Raw genomic sequence first — 19,734 nt, 5'->3', positions numbered from 1 at the left:
TTTAAAAAATTGATAATACGGGATAAAACTGTTGAGATACACTTTTATTTACATTTAATGCAAATAATAGCACTTTTTTTACACAACTGAAAATATAGTCAATACTTTACTCTTCTCGATTATACATATCTCTAAAATTTAATTTTTTTTTCCAAAGAATAATAATAATAATATAAAGATATACTCCTACCAGTTTTATTTTTTTTTATTTCAATTTAAATGCTTTGAGGATAAATGAACTATATATAGTTTTTAATTTTTTTTTAAGATATACTCTTCTTTCAATATAAGCCCCCTTTCCTTTCCCACTTCATTTGCTTTTCCCAATCCGGAATGAGTTGCTTTTCAAGTTACCGGTACCCGCTGTAGTTGAATGTTCATTTATAAAGATAGGGTTAAAGGACCTAACAGAGTCATCGTCGCTTCCAGCATCTTCGAAGCTTAAATTTGAAAAAGCATTGGTTGACGTCATTAATTTCTTGTCCTTTGAAAACGAAGCTTCCTTCGATGGTTTTTTACTGGATTTACTCTTTTTTCCGGATTTTAATTGAGTATATTGCCTGCTAGGCAAAACGTTAACATTTTCGTCATGTGTCAGACTGTTCTCTTCCTTTCTGAATGGTTGGTACTTGTGCTTGTCCTTTTTCAACCTTAATGGTGTCAACTGTTCATCGTCATCAGTACTGTCGGAATCTCCAGAGCCTAAGGAATTTTTTCTAGTGTTTCCGTTATTTCCCAATAATACCACATCAGGTTGAGATGATGATGATAATATTGCGGAAGCTGATGGGTCGTTTGAAGAAGTTTTCGCTTGTAAAGTCTCGCTTTGATTTGATAAGTGTAAGGGAAGTTGTTGTTGCGGTGGTGTTTTCTTAACGAGTGGTAATTCAGGCACATTCGCAAAAGGAACGGCTCCAAATAAATCCTGCTTTCTCATTGGTTGTCGTTGTACCTCCGCTTGCGCCAAATCGGATGTTTGAAAGGTTCTTGTAGTGTAATTTAGTGGTCCAACTTGCGGGATGTTATAAAGACTTTGATTTGTAGATTTGTTGTTGATAACGTCTGATGGGTGGTTAAAAGGCTTAGATCCAAATAAATCCATGTGATCCGGTACTTTCGCTACCACCGTAGGTGCGCTGTAAGCCGGTATATCATTCTTAGGGTTGGTTATTGAGGAGACAGCCACTGGAACGTAGCCCTTATTTAATTCGGGTGTGGGTTGTTGCGGTGTCGCGCTCGTGATAAGAGCTTGCTGTGATAATTTCTTCTTAAGACATTTGTGAGACGAATCCGTTTTGGTTAGAGGTTTCTTGAAGGGTGCCTGTGCAAAGACATCATCGGGATTTTGCGCGATTAAAGGCGTTTTGGAAAGGTTCGTTTCCGAACCCTTCTTTTTGAAGGGTGCTGAACTGAAAACATCCTCGTCAGTCAGTGATCCATAGTGAAATTTTTTCGATAGTAACTTTTCTTCCTCAAGTACAATTTTACCCTTGGTGGCAACCTTATGATCAGAGTCTGATAGTTCATCATCATCCAGTAATGGTTTATCACCATCCAAATGTCCAATCAAGATATCTTGTAAAATAGCGTTCGCCGCTTGACTTTCCTTCACTTTGCTTACAAAATTAGTAACTTCTCCAGATTTTTCTAATGATCTTGTTAAGGAATCTTGACAGTCATTAGCGTGTCCCGATGATATACCCGAAGACGCTTCCTCATCTTCGCTAGATTCTGCTCTAGCGCATAAATCACTGGCTGATCCTATCGAATCATTATCTCCATCTTGATGTACGTTATCTCCGATAACGTCTAGTCTCTTGTTAACCGCAATCTTATCTTCCTCAAAATCCATCAATTTTTCGTATTTTGATCGATTTTCACTGGGAATCTTAGTAAAAGGAGAAACACCAAAAATTTCTTTTCCTGACCGTCCACTTTGTACACTTTGACTTCCATCATGCGAGGCACTGGAGTTTTCGCTATGTCTTCGATGTCTGGTACCGTTTACTTGATCAACTTCTTCCGGATAAAGAGGCATATAGCTAGCAACTTCGAAACTTTCATTCAAACCTTTTATCGAAACATAATTAACATAATTAACATTAAATTAGGCCTCAATTAAACGCGTTTAGGAATTCTACCTCCACACGCAGCAGCCGCTGGTGTAGCAAGTGTATATTCTTCTTTCACATTTGATCTAGAGCCTATTGAAAGATAAACGTATATAGTGATTAAATTACGTTATATTCAACGTTGGTATTATGTGTTAATATTCGAAAGACCTTAGAAAAGACAAATAGACAAAGCATTTCAAAATCAATGAAGTTCAAATATTTAGAAGAATGAAATTATGAACGAAGTGTTTCACTTAGAATTAGCGGTCTTATTCCTGATCAGCGCCACCTACCCATAGCGGCGACTTTGAGAACTACTGTAAGCGGCAAGCCAATCAGATGTCGCTAAAATCTGGTGACGTCACTGACTGGCACTCTCGGGGTCTTACCAAAAATGACGTCACCAGATTTTAGCGACATCTGATTGGCTTGCCGCTTACAGTAGTTCTCAAAGTCACCGCTATGGGTAGATGGCGCTGATCAGGAATAAGACCGCTAATTGTGGCAGAATGATTTAAGGCGAGAAATACCGATGAATATAGCCAGATTGTTAATTTTTTTTTTGGTAGTTAGTAATTACGTTAGTATAATGCCATGTTAGTAAGTTAGAAACTACGTATGACATTTTAAATGAAGGAAAAAATCCCACATTTCAGTCAATAAGGGCAATCAGAAAAATGAAACGTTTAAGTTAAGTATTACCACAAATTAATTATTTTTTTTAAAAATTTGATATTTAAATATTTGCAAAGTAATATTTAATTGAATACAAGATTGAAAGCCAAAAAATATGAAAGCAAACATGCGAAGCTCAGAGAGAAAAGTATTAAAATATCAATAATTTTTGAAATAAACAACAATAATAATAATAATAATAATAATAATAACAACTTAAAAATATTTAAACGTAAATATAAATATTATTTAGGTAATATAACATATATTGAATCAACAGGTAACGTTTTTCTTTCACACTTGATCCAAAAAAGCGCTAGTTCTAAATTATGATATCTCTCCCTTTCTCAACACAAAATATTCAGCAAAAAGCATTTTTTTTTTTACATTTCCTGTAAGTATCCATAAATGGTTTCTTATTTAAAAACGTTTACGATAATGGGAGTGGCGTAGGTTTTTTTTAAACCATTGGTGGCAGATATTTCGGCTTTGGTAACAAAGGGATTTACAAAACTTACAACATTATGAGGATATTTCCAAGATTGAACAACAGTTGTCGGTACCGCTTTTCTCCGTCCGTGTGCTATACCGAAAGAAACAATTGAAAACACCCAACTTCACCGACAACACAATTTTTTTTTTTCATCACACATTGTGGGGGCAAGTATAAAAACAATTTTTTTTTATCCCAAATTGCTGCGGTACGTTTTAAATTTTACGGTTACTAGTAGCACCACTTCAAATAAATAATTTTCGAAAAAAAGATTTACAAAAAACTTAAGGAAAAAAACAACGAAGATTTCTGTAAATTATCGAATTTACCGCTGGTTAATTTTATCGCGAGATATAATTACATTTTTTGAATGAAATGAAGGATTTTGGCCGACACATTATAGAAAAACTAATAGAAAGAATATTAAATGGTGATAGTAATTTACCTGTAGGGTTAAATGGGGCAGCGCCAAACGGATCAGTTTCATTTAGATCAGTCGAACTCATCACTAAGCTTTCTCTACTCTTGACATTAGATATACCTATTGAATAAGGGTTTTAACAGAATGGCTTAAAAGCAGTGGTGTGCAAGTACTCGGACAGTGGAGTGCGAGTACGGGACCCGTACTCGGCTCGAAACCGACGAAAAACGGGACCCGTACTCGGCTCGAAACCGACGAAAAACGGGACCCGTACTCGGCTCGAAACCGACGAAAAACGGGACCCGTACTCGGCTCGAAACCGACGAAAAACGGGACCCGTACTCGGCTCGAAACCGACGAAAAACGGGACCCGAACTCGGCTAGAAACCGACGCGAAACGGGACCCGAACTCGGCTCGAAACCGACGAAAAACGGGACCCGAACTCGGCTCGAAACCGACGAAAAACGGGACCCGAACTCGGCTCGAAACCGACGAAAAACGGGACCCGAACTCGGCTCGAAACCGACGAAAACGGGACCCGAACTCGGCTCGAAACCGACGAAAAACGGGACCCGAACTCGGCTCGAAACCGACGAAAAACGGGACCCGAACTCGGCTCGAAACCGACGAAAAACGGGACCCGAACGCGGCTCGAAACCGACGAAAAACGGGACCCGAACGCGGCTCGAAACCGACGAAAAACGGGACCCGAACGCGGCTCGAAACCGACGAAAAACGGGACCCGAACGCGGCTCGAAACCGACGAAAAACGGAACCCGTACTCGGCTCGAAACCGACGAAAAACGGAATCCGTACTCGGCTCGAAACCGACAAAAAACGGAATCCGTACTCGGCTCGAAACCGACAAAAAACGGAATCCGTACTCGGCTCGAAACCGACAAAAAACGGAATCCGTACTCGGCTCGAAACCGACGAAAAACGGGACCCGAACTCGGCTCGAAACCGACGAAAAACGGGACCCGAACTCGGCTCGAAACCGACGAAAACGGGACCCGAACGCGGCTCGAAACCGACGAAAAACGGGACCCGAACGCGGCTCGAAACCGACGAAAAACGGAACCCGTACTCGGCTCGAAACCGACGAAAAACGGAACCCGTACTCGGCTCGAAACCGACAAAAAACGGAATCCGTTCTCGGCTCGAAACCGACGAAAAACGGGACCCGTACTCGGCCCGAAACCGACGAAAAACGGGACCCGTACTCGGCTCGAAACCGACGAAAAACGGGACCCGTACTCGGCCCGAAACCGACGAAAAACGGGACCCGAACTCGGCTCGAAACCGACGAAAAACGGGACCTGAACTCGGCTCGAAACCAACAAAAAAGCGACTCACACACCACTGCTTAAAAGGTTAACTAAAAAGCCTCTATTCTCATTGCTATTTGATGGCTTTATGTTAATTGGTTAGAAACAAAACATGCTGATATGAAAACCGCAGCCACAAAATTTAAAAACATAAAATTGCACACCATCCATCCTTCTACCACCATTTGTAATATTGAGAAAAACGCGTATTACTTACTACTAGTGGAGCCTTTTCGTATCTTGTCAAATTCTTGGCCAAAAAGATGGTCTTCCGATAACTGACTAAAATTGGCAGCATCTTCAAAAGGATTCCACTGACCATTGCCAGCCGATATGGGTCTTTGTTGAGAGGTTAATACGGAACTATTCGCTACAGGTATCGCGCAAGGGTTTAAATTGCTCTGAGCCACGTCATAAGGTGCCAAAAATTGGGAAGTTTCTTGGGCAAAGTTTCTAAGGGTCCAGTTTGGTTAATTTGAGTAAAATACCTTATGATTTTGTCTCATCCTTACTTATCAAAGGCAGATGTGTCACTGACGTTTCTTCGATGATGGCTATGTTGACTGGGTGTTGGGGAAGAACTAGGAGTTATTGATACCAAGTTGATGGCGGTTGTTAATTGATTGGATTTCTCCGCGTAGGAAATTCCACCAGACTGATTAGGGGTGGCCACGCAACTGGTTGAAGCGGAAACACCACCACCACCACCACCACCACTCAAGGCCACTTGATGCTGATGAGCTAAACAAGCGACTCCGCCTTCATTTTGATCATTAACGCAATTTTCAAAGGTTCCATTTGCCGCAATGGGGTTAAAGCCTTCGAGAGACGCGGTTCGCGAATGTTCCATCATGGCATTGTCCGACTGAGAAACATTCGCCATAGGAGGCTGATTAGGCGTTGCTACCACGGAGTTAGGAGCGGAGACTGACGAAGCGTGAAGAGGTGGCAAAAGCAGGGCGAGACTAGAAGGTCCAGACTGTGGGGGAATGATTGGATTCGCTACGGGTGGAGGAGGAGGAAAGGAAGGTTGAACAGAACCGGGACTAGATCCGTGAGGAGATTGCAAAAGGGTAGTAGACTGATTCGGGGGCAGGAACTGAGAATGAGGCGAAACAGAAGTGGTGGTCACTGTGGCAGAAGTTAAAGCCGAGTTACTGGCAGCGCTTGTTGGGGTTGTAACAAGTTTTGTAGCAGGAACTGAGGTGGGTTGAAAAATAGTTCCATCTGGTAAGTGATTACGTTATAAAAAACTTAGGTTAGTATCCTTTAGGTTGTGAACCTTATTGGTACTAACTACCTTGAACTTGACTAGAGGCAACAACGGAGGTTGCTGTTTGGGGTCTACGATTTAATTGAATATTTCCTTGTGGTAAAAGTGGTAAACCACTAACAGGGGGAGTTCCGTGAGCCCCTTTAGGTCTTTGACGAGGAGCTACTGATGTTTTTTCAATAGTGGGAGGCACAATAGCTCTTTGCTGGGGTTTTACGGGGGCCCTTTTCAAATCAGTCTGAACAACAATTGTTGAAATTTGATATAAATCCGGAATGGAGGCATTCTAAATATTTCCATTATTATTTTAAGTAAATAATATATCTTTAAAAGATATATTTTAGAAAATCAGTTCGTTCGTTACATTCAAATTCTGAACTGGGCATTCTTTGCCTCTCATTTTAAAAGCCAGGTACGATACTTGAAAGATATCAGGCCTTTTATCCGGGTCAACCTCCAACATAAACCCTGACAATTTTTTATTAGGGATCAAACTCGGTTCAATATTGTAAGAACCCTGAATTCAATGTATCCTTACTTATCAAAGAGTGCATCTCTTTGGAGTAACGAGATGTATCTGGAAAAGTAAACTGGCCACTTTGAATTGCCAATGAACTCTCTCCAAAAGGCAATGAAAAAAAGCATAATTTATATAACAAGCACCCTAATGCCCAAATATCAGCTTTGGTTGAAATGGGCTTTCCATTATACAAATCCACCATCTCGGGAGCGCGATAAGATAATGTCGTGTATCTGAATTAAATTAACGTTTAAAACCTATTCTAATCACTTAGAAAAAGGTTTAAATGGAGGGAAGGTGAAGTAGAAAATCAAGTGATGGTTTTTTATCGATTCTTCTACTAATTATAAGACCAATCTGCATGTATTATGAAACATTCAGGAAATACCAGCTCCGAATGATTTTAAAATTAAAATTAGGTTCAGATTTTAAGGATAATTTTAAATAAGCCCCTCCGACCAATCGCGTAACGCCCTGCCTTTATGTTAACAAAATTCCATTTGCACGCTCTACATCTTAATTGCGCCATGATTATCACATCGCCAGCAAATTTTATAAAATCTCGCGATAAATATCATTCGGCATGGAGCGTGCCACGAGAATTTTGTTAACAATAAGGCAGGGCGTTACGCCATTGGTCAGAGGGGCTTATTTAAAATTATCCATAAAATCTAAACCTAATTTGAATTTTAAAATCATTAGAAGACTGTATTTCCTGGATGTTTCACTATGCAGAATGGTCTTATAATATGTGGAAGAATCGATAAAATATCACTTGATTTTCCACTTCACCCTCACTTTAAGGTATACTTTTTAATCTCTTCCTCAACGGCTGCAATACCGTGAGTTTGGGTGTTTAAAACTTTAGCAGTTGCACTGCCAAAATCGCAGAGTACATAATTGCCATTGTCATTAATTAAAACATTCTCAACCTATATGAATTAAAATTTTATATACATATACATATATATATATATTTTTATTATTTAAGAGAATATACTTTAAGATCGCGATGAATAATTGGTGTTTGACAATGATGAAGGCGTGATACAGCTTCACATACATCACAAAAAATTTGAAGAACTTCATTTTCATTAAAACCAGACTGTAATCTTTCATTCATGACTTGAAGCAAATGTCCTAAGTGAAAGATTACCAATCATGTTTATCAGCCAACGATAGTTTTTTGGTTTTTTTGGTGTTTTATATTGTAGAAACCATACCTTTATAATAATGCATGAGCATCATAACTTCATAAACACCTCCCCCTACATGATTTACACACGAATCAACAAACCCAATGATGTTTTTATGACCACTGAGATTGCTCTGAGAGTTAAAATTAAAACATGGTCAAAACTATCCATCCAAGTGTATTCATTGCAATTTTGATAATATAATTTTACATACTGCTATCTGAATTTCACGTTTGCAAATACTCAAATCTTGCTCATTATTAACAAAAAGTCGTTTTAAAGCGTATTTTACACCATTACTAGCTTTAACTAAAAAAACTAAAGCAAAGCCACCTAGGAAAGTAAAGTTTATTATGAACTGTACAAACCTTAATTTAGATCATAAAATTCAATTATTAAAATACCTTCTGCTATCACATCTTCTACTGTAACAGATAATCTACCAATTGTAAAAACTTTCCCTACATAACTTGTTCCCTCTTTTGGTGACTGATCAATTTTAGTTTCAAACTTGGAAAATAGTTTCTTCATTTTTAATCAATTAATATTAATATCAATCGTTTCCCTAATCTGTTTTAATTAAAAAGAAATGCAACATCACTTTTCACATATTGATCTACTACTATTTTTCATAAGGGAAAACTTTCCATTTAAATTTAATTGCTATGATTACAGGTAATTACAATTAGGCCTACTTGGGTAATTGTCAGTTCAGCCCTCAGGAAGTACGATTGTACAAATATTTGTTGACCTTGTAAATGACTATACTTGGCTTTTTATTAACTAAAGGGCCATCTTAGTTTAATTTATATATTAATATTTATTAGTTTTCTACCTCTATAGTTTATCTTATCAATCTAAAATCGAATATTATGATTGCAAATACGAAATATGGTAGATTAATTTAAAACTGTATAGAAATTAAGGCCGTAGAACCAAGCAGTGGGTGGTATCATGATCTATTTTAAATAATAGGCCAAATAACCAAAAACTGTTATGACGAGGCTTAATTAGACGTTTAGGCTTAAAAAAATTGAATGACGTTCGTAGAGTTACTTTGAATTTTGAAAGTAAAGCGAAATTATGATATTAAAAAAACTCACGTAACAAAATAAGTCATCCGTCGTCCGAATAATTCCAGAAGCAAACCATACAAATAATACAAATTTACATTATTCGTTTAATTTTAACATTAAAATCAACGTATCTTTTGTAGTACTACTAATACTATTTACGTCACCCGTCACGTCATTTTATACATTGTGAAGGTTTTACTAGTAGGCGGCGTTGTTGCGATTGAATTACGTAACCTCCTGTCAAAGTGGAGGTAAAAACTGAACTGAACCGATTGACATTAGCGGTACTATTCGAAATTTCGAAATCGGGCTTGAAATAAGGATTTTTTTTTAAAACTGGCCATATGACCAGTAGAGCCAAAGCAATTTTAATTAAAATACTAGACATTGGCAACTTAAAATCGTGAAACCTTGGAAGGTGTTTAATTAAGTGGCCCCCAATACTTTTAATTTTTAAACTGGACCAGCAAATTTTCAAAATGAACATTTGTCCAGGACCACCGGACCGCCTGAAGACCTCGTACAAAAGCAATAAAGACCATCAGCAAAAATGAATTTCACACAAATTTTATTAAATATTGTTTCAAAAAAGGCTTAACTACATAATTAATTGACTACAAGAGAGTTACAATTATTTTAATTAAATGTAATAATCAATAATAATTAGCGAAAATATCTGTCAGAATTTGGGAAGCGGTCTGGACGATAGTCCCGATCATTTGAAATCCTCGAACGAACTTCGCTTTTGACCTGTTCGCGGTACGCAGCGTGTAGATTAGTATCTTGCGTCACTTCTTGTATTAAGCAATCCATATTAGCCACTGGTTGAACTCCCGAGCTTTGAATGGCTCTTTGCAAAGCCTCCGGTAATAGAGATTGAACTGGTCTCAAAACTTCTTGGGACTCGGCCATTATCTAGAATCAAAATTTATAATTATTCTACAAAACAATATATCATAACCTTACTCTTCTTCGTTTAGACGGCATTCCATTCATATAAGCATCACTAAAAGGAGGTTGAGGAGCTTGACGACGTTGACGCTGGACATCGCAAGATATCAAAGGTACCCATTCCTGGGGTACAGTGGAATGCCACGGTTCGGGTAAGACGGTATCATTGGGAACAACCGAGGGTAAAACATTGTGGGAGACACCGTTTGAAGCGCCACTAGCATTCAGGGGACTCTGTTAAATAATACTATAAAGTTAAGTAAACCTTAGATGAACAAGAAACCATTAAACGCCTACGTGTCTGGGTGGTTTAACTCGCGCGAAAACCGGTTGCGCACTCTCTCTACCACTAGTATCTTTCCTTTCTTCACCAACGTCCATAGATTCATCTTGGTTTTTGGGTTTGGCCCGTTCCTCAGTTTGGTCAGAACTACCCGATGCGCCCGAACGAACAATATAAAGTTGAATGGAAGACGGACTCAAGCTTACATTGTCCATTACCGAGTTGACCTCTCGGGCCACTCTATCCAACAACCAATCTGGTACTCTTGGACTAACATCGCTACTCATTCGATTCTAAAATAGACGAAATTACTAACACCTTTTACCCTAAATTCGGTCGGATTCTCGGGTCTCTTACAATTCCAAATTGCACAAGTTTTTTGAACGATACTTCGCGGTCAGCGAAACATTCTAAACTAAGAACGATAAATTCGGAAATGGCAATTCTAATAGAATTGTATAATCTGTGTCCAAAATTGCTCTCTGAAAATTTGGTTAAACTATCTTTTTTAACTAAGGTCCATAAAGCGCATGCGTCATAGGACTAAAATATTTTACCGGTAGTGTTTCTCAACACAAGTGCAAGTATGTCATTAAGCCTGGTTCTCAAAAATTTAAGAACCGAGGCTTCATAATCAATGCCAGGTTTCACGTTAACTTCGGCCTATAAGAATAATTAGAACAAACTGTTTTGTAAGATTTATAACGGAACTTACGCAAGCATCATGGATATGCTCTTTCCATTGTCCCACAATGACTTCAACGCCTTGTTCAATTTGGGTATTATTAACTGGTCCATCCCCAGATACTTTTAGAATCTTTCTCAACACAAATTCCCTCAAGTGTGGGCGCAAATGATTCAAGGGTTCCACTTGTCCAAAGAACACACCAACTAAGTCGCTAAACGTCATGACTGAAGCGACGCACGTGAAAAGATCACTAATAATACCTGGAAAATCACAATAGGTTAAAAAATGTTAAGTGTCATCAAGAGAGGTGACATACTTTCACCCTCAACATAGGAATATCCATCTAACTGTGAAACAAATTCTCCAACTGTCATTTGGCTTCGACCAGAGATTGCTCCGGCAACTTGATTCATTGCACTATGCAATAGATTGGTAATGGAATCTGGCTCCACACCAGTCGGTTGAGAATTCGAACCACTATTAGCCGTGGTACTTGACTGATTGTTTGAATTAGTGTTCGAAGGGTTACTAGCATCAGGAGTTTGACCCTGGAAAGAAAATCATTAACTTTCCGCGTTATCTTACTGGAAAACTAAGTCCACATACTCTTGGAGCTCTCTGTTGCATCATCTGATCCACAAGCCAAGGTATGGGAGGAACAGGGGGACCAGAATTGGGATAGCGAAAGACTCGGTCATCAGCGAAGGCTCTTAAAAAGGCCGAAGCTGAAGCTGGTGTTGGAATTGGAATTGACGCATTAGCCGCGGCATTAAGACCAGGCGGGAGATTAGTGGTCGCGGCTCCGGGTGTATAGGTGCGGAAAGCATTCATAAGTTGGGAAATTATTTGTTGCAGATTATTGTCTTGCTGTCCAGCGCCTGGTCCTCGAGTTTGAGGTCCACCAGGTTGATTTTGAGTTGAACCATTATTTCCAGCAGTTGAGCCTTGTTGATTGGTTCTCGGTCTATTATGGCTGCGGTTTCTATTGGCTGCCCATCGGGAGTTGCAAGCCAAACAGGGATCAAAGCTGAATGGATTGGCCAGTCCCGGGATAGGTATAGAAGCTAGAGTACGCAGGGAACTCGGTCCGGTACTTATAGCTGAAGTCCTTGTTCCAGTGGATCCTGATGTGGTTGGGGTAGTATTAGCTCCTGTATGATTATTTTGAGAATTGGGTTCTATAAAAAGTGTTATTTTATAAAGCCTTTTAAGTTAGTCGAAGGCAAGTTGCCCCGCACCTTCAACTCCCGATGTCGGAGTAGAACCTGATGTGGCTTCAGCAGCACCATTACCACTTATAACTTCTCCAGAGACACCATTGATAGTGAAAGCGGTAGGAGTCACTTCCATGAAGACCATGGGGTTTTGACCATTAAAGCTTGCAGGACCCATTCCAATTGGCATCCCCAAAAGACCCCCGCTGTTTACTCTAGTACCACCAGATAATGGTACTTCAGCTTGGGTTCCCGAAGTCCCATTTGAATTTGGTGAAGAGGTAGCATCAGAGTTTGTTTGGTTACCAGCATTTTGCGGTGGTGCAGATTCCGCTAGCCCAACCTGAATTTGTCCCTATTAAAAATTTTCAAGTACTTATGGTCCAAGACTTTTAAGTCTCTAAGGACATTCATTGTCAAGCCCTACCATAACAGGGATTGGTCCAATTGAAGGTAACAGACTGGCTCTAACCATTCTCGGTGGAATAGAATTGAAATTGATATACAGATCACTAATGGAATGATACACGTGGCTCAAGTAGTGCATAATGTTTGTAACTCTGTTGAAAAATCTCTGAGACTCGGTGTGCTGTCAAGAAACTCATTAGTATCTCACTTCTTCAAACAAAAAGAAACGCTTTCACTAACATTTCCATTCAACTCTGGGTCAGTGTTTAATAGTTGAGTAAAATTTTGGAGATGGGGTTGAAGTCTGGTTTGAAGTCTTAAGAGTTCTTCCATCAGGTTTCCTAGAGCGGCGGCTCTTGGGGCACTAAGACGACATTTGTTAATGCCCTGTTAAAATTACCCAAGTACTTCATTGCATACTTATTTTCCCTACGATTGGGACCACTTGGGGTTGAATTGCCATTACTACTGGCGGAACTTTGAGATGAACTTCCACTTCCACTATCTGTTGATCTATTTTCTTCAGGTTTAGGCGTTCTTTCAGCAGCATATTTTGGCCTCTCTTCTTTCTCTTCCGTTTTTGGTTTGCTACTCTCCCCTTCAACCTTTACGTTAGCGTCACTCGTAGATGCGGCTGAACCTTCCGCGTGAGCCTCACTAGGTGCAGCATTGTTTGAGGATTCTTCCATACGATCAGGCTCGGCACTCGCGCCTCTGGTATTTTCATCATTTTCCGTGTCAGTTTGCATAGGTGAGCTATTTGAGCTTCCATTCTGGGCACCACTCTGTCACATAAACAAAATTTAGAGCCCAAGAGGTTAATCTACGCAGTTGAGGGTTTAATCACCTCCAAGTTTACGAGGATTCTATTAGCCCCTCTTAGAAATGTATGGCATTGTTGAATGCGCATTTGCGCGGCACTTTGAAGTGGTACATATCCTAAATTGATGTGTACATCAACGGAAGACCCATCATCTGAAGTTCGTGACATGACAGTAGCGTTTCTGCCAATCTCTCCCATTCCATTGACAACATCTTGTACAATTTGCTATCGTAAATGAATTGAAAACGCGGTATAATTACCAATACATATTTTCTTGACCTTAGTCTCATACTTCAACTTGCGCGGCTCCAATCACATCTTGAGGAATGGTAAATGCCCCCAATAGGAAATTTCCACCTTCTCGAGGATTTCCTTGTCCAGTTGGCCTGCTATTGCTAGAGCTGGTTGATGACGAACTTGAACTTTGACCAGCAGCCTGGGGCGGTGGTCTTTGAACCAAATGAATAACTTTGCCATGAACATCTAAAAACAAAAAAAAAATAAGTCTGAAAACTTCCCTCTGGTCCAAAACCAGATAATTAATTGCTTGGACCAGTTTTTATACTCAAGAAAGGGGAGGGGGGGGTTAATGGTCCGTGGGACCAGTTTTATAATTTCATATCTATAGTGTAACTAAGGGGGGACCAGTTCATTATTTTGGATGCCAGGGGTTCACTGGTCCCTTGGACTAGTTCATTATTTTGGATGCCAGGGGTTCACTCGTCCTATGGACTAGTTCATTATTTTAGATGCCAGGGGTTCACTCGTCCCATGGACTAGTTCATTATTTTAGATGCCAGGGGTTCACTCGTCCCATGGACTAGTTCATTATTTTGGATGCCAGGGGTTCACTCGTCCCATGAACTAGTTCATTATTTTGTATGATAGGGGTTCACTCGTCCCATGGACTAGTTCATTAATTTGGATGCCAGGGGTTCACTCGTCCCATGGACTAGTTCATTATTTTGGATGCCAGGGGTTCACTCGTCCTATGGACTAGTTCATTATTTTGGATGCCAGGAGTTCACTCGTCCCATGGACTAGTTCATTATTTGGAGAGGGGGGGTGTTTAAAATATTAATTGCATGGACCCGTTTCTAAATTCAAGAAGGGAGGGGGGGGGGAGTATTACTGGTCCGTGGGACCAGTTTAATAATTGCAAATCAATAGTATAACTAAGGGGGACCAGTTCATAATTTTGGATGCCAGGGGGTCACTTGTCCCAGGGACTTATTCTTATTTCCATGACTGACTTCAACATAGTTTTCAGACTAGGAGGATTGATACCATTTACACCAGGAGGTGAAACTACTTGGTACTGCCATTTTGTGTCCACTAACTAGCCTGGCATCCTGGTGTAAATATTATCTTGTCCTAGTCTGAAAACTATGTGTAGGATTGGAAAATGAAGTATACCAAATTCAGAGAGTTTTTTTTCATCTTGAAGTACACGTCCACAAAAGATTAATCTTTGCTTATCAGCTGGTATACCCTTAATTATAATTAAAAAAAAATTTAATAACAGAGATTCAAAGTTTGTGATCTGAATTTTTCTGTACCACTGAAGGGGCAATTTTTTCCTTGAAAGCTTTAACTGTGATCTAAAATTAATGACAAACTGTTTTACTTTTTTTTGTCATGACTTCATCAATAACACACACAAGATGCATGCACACTTACATCATCAGGAACTGAATAGCTATGATTCTGTGAATCAAGCGTTTTAACTGTAACTTCAATCATCTTGAATCACACTTGAAGTTTAAGTTTAATTCTATCCTATTTTAAAATTTTACAATTAGATCTTATAATTTCGGACCCCTACACGCTACAGTAATAATTAAAACTATACATTTACTATTTTAACTATTAGTATGACCCCTCTACACGAGTCATATGATATCATAAATAGTTATTTTATATAGTTTTAAACACTAACCCTTTACCTTTAATTATTTTAAAAAAATGTACAGAAATCTTATTTTATAATAATTAATATACCTGTTTATTTAATTTCAGTGTATAGTCAGCAACCTTCGAAATTGTTCCACCAACTTCAACTTCAACTCTTCAAGTTGTCATCGGTTATAGACCATTTCGATAGAATGATTCAATTTGTTTGGCTTTGTGCCTTTGTTGTTTCTATTTCATCAAAGTTTAATGAGCTCAAAACCCGGAGAGAAATATAGCTTATTTTCTGCACCAATTTGGTCTATTTCGTATAGGAAGAGAAAGCACCTAGAGAGTTTTAGAAGATCCATAGTTCCCATGGAGTAATTTTATTGGAGTAGAAGCTAGGTTTCCTTTTAAGCTCCTTACATTGCAGCTTCGTATCCCATAATATTGCTCCACGTAAAATAATTTTAGTTTCATAGCTTAATGTCTCTATTGGCGACATCGGCCGCCGTTGATTGGATGTGCAGACGAAGTCACATGGTTCCTTTCTCCATCGCGCCCGTGTCGTGTATGCATGGTTGTTTCGTAGACCTCGGTTAAATTAAAGATTTAATCATGGTGAGTTTAAATCCATTTTAATCTAATTTTATACTTAATTTAGTTAAAATACGACCAGGCTATTTTATAAATAATCGTTTATATAATTATAATCTAGCTTAAGTTTACGCTTAGATTTGAAATTAAAATAATAAATGTATCGTCGTGTATTGTTTCTTCGCTAAGCCTTAGTCAAATAATATTCAATTCTTTTAAATTCAGAGCGAAAGCACAGTAACCATTAAAACTAGGAAGTTTATGTCAAACCGATTGCTTTGTCGAAAGCAAATGGTAAGTGTTTTATAATTAATTAGTTTCAAATCTACGTAATTAATTAAAATTACGCGTTAAAACGAACGTCACTAGGTTGTAGACATTCTTCACCCTGGCAAACCCACTGTCTCAAAAGTAGAATGCCGTGAAAAGCTCGCTAGAGTATTTAAAACTACACCCGATGTTATTTTCTGTTTCGGATTCAACACACACTTTGGTGGAGGCAAAACGACGGGGTTTGCTCTAATTTATGACACCCTCGATTATGCCAAGAAATTTGAACCAAAGTACAGGTTATGCAGGGTAAGTGAAAGCTTCATCTTCGGTTATTTATTGTATTACCCTGATGGTAGCTAATGATAATATAATTCCTAGAATGGTCTTGGTGAGAAGGGAAGGACAGGTAGAAAACAACGTAAAGAACGTAAGAACAGAATGAAGAAAGTTCGGGGTACAAAGAAGGCTAAAGTAGGATCTGGAGCTGCTAAAAAGGTAATATAATTTGTTCTAAATAGTTAGGTTTATAGGGTAATGGCAGCCCTCTGGCTTCGACTGTATTAAGTTCCATGGGGAAATAACATGGGGTGCCATTAGTCTATAGTAATTAAGTCTTAAGTTTAAGCGTATCTGCTGCATTTTCTTATAATTTCGCTTAAATATGTTCATATTCTTCATTTTTCATGGTTTGGTACTTTGGTCTCATTTGGGTTTTGGTGTTATAAATGCTTTTTCTAATTATTCTTTGTAGCGTTGAGGATGAAGGGCTTTATACAAATTTATCATTCAGGGTTGTCAGGTATCAGCAGCTTAAATTCTAAGCTCGACTTGTCATCCCAATTCCATTGTAGTTTTTATTTGCTTGCTTATTTCTCCTCATTTAGCAGCATTATCCTATAAACAGACCCAAATTTATTCATTCATTATAATTTTTCTCATGAATATTGGAGCAATTTTGAAGTTACAAACCATCTTTTTCTGTTATATTGAATGAATAATTTTCTGGGTTAACATTTCATAGAAAATACCTTAGTAAACAGCGATAACCTATTTACACGATACCACTAACATGTTTGCTATTATTTTTTTTTTTTTGGAAAAAGTAGGTCAGGTGGTTCTTCCACTTGATCATGTTAGACCTTTTTATAAACATTCCAACATAATCCTAAAAAAAAATTACATTAATTAATTAATTTATTAATTAGTTATGCATGTTAGTATTATTTTTATTTTGATAACTGTTTTCTAATGAATGTTTTATTTATTTTTGTTCTTTTTCAGCAATGAGATGTATAACTTGAAAAATAAAACCCTTTTTCTTGAAAATATGTCTTTTTGATTATTAAAGTTGAACACAAAATTTCCTACAAATTTTTTTGTTTCTATTGTTGAAAGCCCGAAATTCAGATTTATGGAAAGCACGTGCGCGTGATTAAGTGGGCTATGGTCCAAATGACGGTGTTTCAAACTTTCAATGCTAATGAAATTTTCCTTATGTACAGCGCCGAGTAGGCGAGTACCTCCGACGCCGTCTGCTACTGAATTGAGGAGGGGCCAGACTCCAGAGGGGAATGATTTGTTTTTACTTTTAATTAGTTTAAATATTAATTAAAAATGGAAGTTAGTTGTTTAAAAGAAGCGCATTTTTCGAGTGTACTATCACAAAGTAATATATATGGATTAGCCACGCTCTGTACACCGAAAAACCAGAACAAAGTCTTAATGACATTTTCCTTATGTTCAGCCCCTAGTAGGCGAGTACCTCCGATGTCGTCTGCTACTGAGTGGAGGAGGGGCCGGACTCCGACGGGGAATGATTTATGTGTTTACTTTTAATTAGTTTAAATATTAATTAAAAAATGGAAGTTAGTTGTTTACAAGAAGCTCATTTTTCGAGTGTACTATCACAAAGTAATATATATGGATTAGCCACGCTCTGTACACCGAAAAACCAGAACAAAGTCTTAATAACCTCATTGAAGAGAAGGGTTTATTGCGTGGAATATACCAGAAACATGGATCATTCTTTGATTCCTTCCACCAGGGAAGTACCATTCACGTACATTCCAGGAAGTGCGGAAATAATTTCCATTGACGCTTTCAATAAATACCAAAATGATCGAGATTCTTTTGTTGGTATCACTTTGATTAAGAACAGTGATAATGGTAGCAACCAATATTTAAACATATACTCTGATTGGGAACCTGACAATGGAGAAAATGATTTGGAAAAACTTCAAGGATGTTTAACATTGCAATTAGATTACATTCCTTATAAACTGACACATTCTGAACTTAAAACTGCAAATGGAAAAGAGACAGTATGGTTGCTTAGCGGTAGCGATTGTAAAGTTCACCTTTATAGAGAAGATCCTATAAATTTAAACTTTAGCGAACAACCGATTAACAATTTCTTTCCTGAGTTTAATGATTTACCCAGTATAGTTTATTGTATGGAAATTATGAACAAATCATCTAAAAGAATCACGGCAATTGGTTGTGAAAATGGTCTAGTTAGGGTTGTAGTCGTCAATACGAAACACGAGGAAATCAGCGTGAAAAATGTTTGGGATTTACAATTAGACAGCCCCATAACTTCAATTAAGTTATTCTTTGAAAATGTCCCTGTTAATACTCCCGAATTTCTGAAAGAGAATACGGAAAAACATTTTATCGGAAAGTCTAAAGATGAACCACTTCATATGCTTGTAGTCAGTTCTCTTGAAAAATCAGTAGTTTATAGAGATATCTTGCATAAAGTTAACAAGAACATGATAGTCCTTCAAAATAGTGACTCCTATGATTGCCCAACTTCCGCTTGTATAGCTGATTTGGATATGGATGGAGTCAATGAAATAATTTTAGGCACTTATGGACAACAACTGCTTATTTTTAAATGGAATAATTGTAGTCAATGTTATGATATGCTTTGGAATAGGGCATTTTCACATCCTTTATTAGCATTGTCATGTATGGATTTCATTGGTGATGGGGTCAATGAACTTTTGGTGCTTTCAACAAAAGGTTTACATATTCTACAGTATGATCCTGAAAATGTAGTGTCTTTATGTCTTGAGAGATTGAAAAATGTTGCTTTGAGATTTAATAAAGAAATATATTCGCCAGAGTGAAATATAGTTAAAAATATAAATAATCTGATGTTAAATTTAATTGTAAAAATTATCTTTGTTATAGAAAATAAAGTAAAAATATTTTGACGGAATATCGTAAAAAAAATTGAAATTGGCGCCTTTCCTTTATGCATAAAGAAAGGTAGGTGATTCGTTCGTGGTGCTGAAGTTTTTTTTCTAAGCAATTTGCCACCATGGAGCAATATTAATGGTGACATACAGTAATTATTGCATTCTTCGTGCAACTTTCCTTTTCACTCCAATAATAATACTCTATAGGAAATGAGAATGGCAAAGTGATAACTGTATTTAAACATGATGTCTGCTAGTCTGTCTACTCCTAGAAATAACGCAACGTGATTGGTCCAAAGGCCAA

General features: G+C 38.0%; 4 protein-coding genes across 10 annotated transcripts; 2 read left to right on the top strand and 2 right to left on the bottom strand.

The window, feature by feature from the left end:
- Positions 1-23: 23 nt before the first annotated feature.
- Positions 24-9,319, bottom strand: Nak (Numb-associated kinase). 3 transcript variants are annotated; one of them, XM_089847839.1, is made up of 14 exons: positions 9,125-9,318; positions 8,426-8,591; positions 8,236-8,354; positions 8,049-8,154; positions 7,826-7,965; positions 7,636-7,757; positions 6,844-7,058; positions 6,670-6,773; positions 6,333-6,591; positions 5,545-6,259; positions 5,250-5,485; positions 3,728-3,823; positions 2,142-2,204; positions 24-2,070 (listed from the first exon to the last, which is right to left on the bottom strand). In XM_089847839.1, the coding sequence occupies exons 2-14, from the start codon at positions 8,550-8,552 to the stop codon at positions 311-313; spliced, it is 4,062 nt and encodes a 1,353-aa protein (XP_089703965.1). In that variant the 5' UTR covers positions 8,553-8,591; positions 9,125-9,318; the 3' UTR covers positions 24-310. The 3 variants fall into 3 exon arrangements, with proteins under 3 accessions (XP_089703965.1, XP_089703966.1, XP_089703967.1); XM_089847840.1 differs by lacking the exon at positions 9,125-9,318 and adding an exon at positions 8,717-9,075; XM_089847841.1 differs by lacking the exon at positions 3,728-3,823 and having other exon boundaries at positions 9,125-9,319.
- Positions 9,320-9,648: 329 nt separating this feature from the next.
- On the bottom strand, positions 9,649-15,609 carry LOC149651069 (large proline-rich protein BAG6). 4 transcript variants are annotated; one of them, XM_089847842.1, is made up of 18 exons: positions 15,466-15,609; positions 15,145-15,243; positions 15,024-15,065; positions 14,881-14,956; positions 13,757-13,947; positions 13,489-13,689; positions 13,062-13,426; positions 12,882-13,005; positions 12,661-12,822; positions 12,258-12,588; positions 11,626-12,197; positions 11,336-11,567; positions 11,047-11,279; positions 10,889-10,994; positions 10,689-10,813; positions 10,346-10,624; positions 10,064-10,282; positions 9,649-10,012 (listed from the first exon to the last, which is right to left on the bottom strand). In XM_089847842.1, exons 2-18 carry the CDS (start codon positions 15,205-15,207, stop codon positions 9,761-9,763), a joined length of 3,573 nt encoding a protein of 1,190 aa, XP_089703968.1. In that variant the 5' UTR covers positions 15,208-15,243; positions 15,466-15,609; the 3' UTR covers positions 9,649-9,760. The 4 variants fall into 4 exon arrangements, with proteins under 4 accessions (XP_089703968.1, XP_089703970.1, XP_089703971.1 ...); XM_089847844.1 differs by having other exon boundaries at positions 11,626-12,170; XM_089847845.1 differs by having other exon boundaries at positions 11,626-12,143.
- A 279-nt stretch (positions 15,610-15,888) lies between these two features.
- On the top strand, positions 15,889-17,553 carry RpS24 (ribosomal protein S24). 2 transcript variants are annotated; one of them, XM_089847853.1, is made up of 6 exons: positions 15,889-15,978; positions 16,180-16,248; positions 16,324-16,533; positions 16,606-16,722; positions 16,979-17,026; positions 17,509-17,553. In XM_089847853.1, the coding sequence occupies exons 1-5, from the start codon at positions 15,976-15,978 to the stop codon at positions 16,982-16,984; spliced, it is 405 nt and encodes a 134-aa protein (XP_089703979.1). In that variant the 5' UTR covers positions 15,889-15,975; the 3' UTR covers positions 16,985-17,026; positions 17,509-17,553. The 2 variants fall into 2 exon arrangements, with proteins under 2 accessions (XP_089703979.1, XP_089703978.1); XM_089847852.1 differs by lacking the exon at positions 16,979-17,026.
- Positions 17,554-17,982: 429 nt separating this feature from the next.
- On the top strand, positions 17,983-19,450 carry LOC149651067 (KICSTOR complex protein kaptin-like). Its single transcript, XM_089847847.1, has one exon. It carries the CDS (start codon positions 18,087-18,089, stop codon positions 19,356-19,358), a length of 1,272 nt encoding a protein of 423 aa, XP_089703973.1. The 5' UTR covers positions 17,983-18,086; the 3' UTR covers positions 19,359-19,450.
- Positions 19,451-19,734: the final 284 nt, after the last annotated feature.

Source organism: Phalangium opilio, unplaced genomic scaffold (genome assembly GCF_054372755.1).
Source record: "Phalangium opilio isolate 3A_F unplaced genomic scaffold, DU_Popi_V2 ptg000082l_1, whole genome shotgun sequence".
NCBI classification, from domain to species: Eukaryota; Metazoa; Arthropoda; class Arachnida; order Opiliones; family Phalangiidae; genus Phalangium; species Phalangium opilio.
Note: the sequence above shows the minus strand (reverse complement) of the source record. Positions and strands in the feature narration are given on the sequence as shown.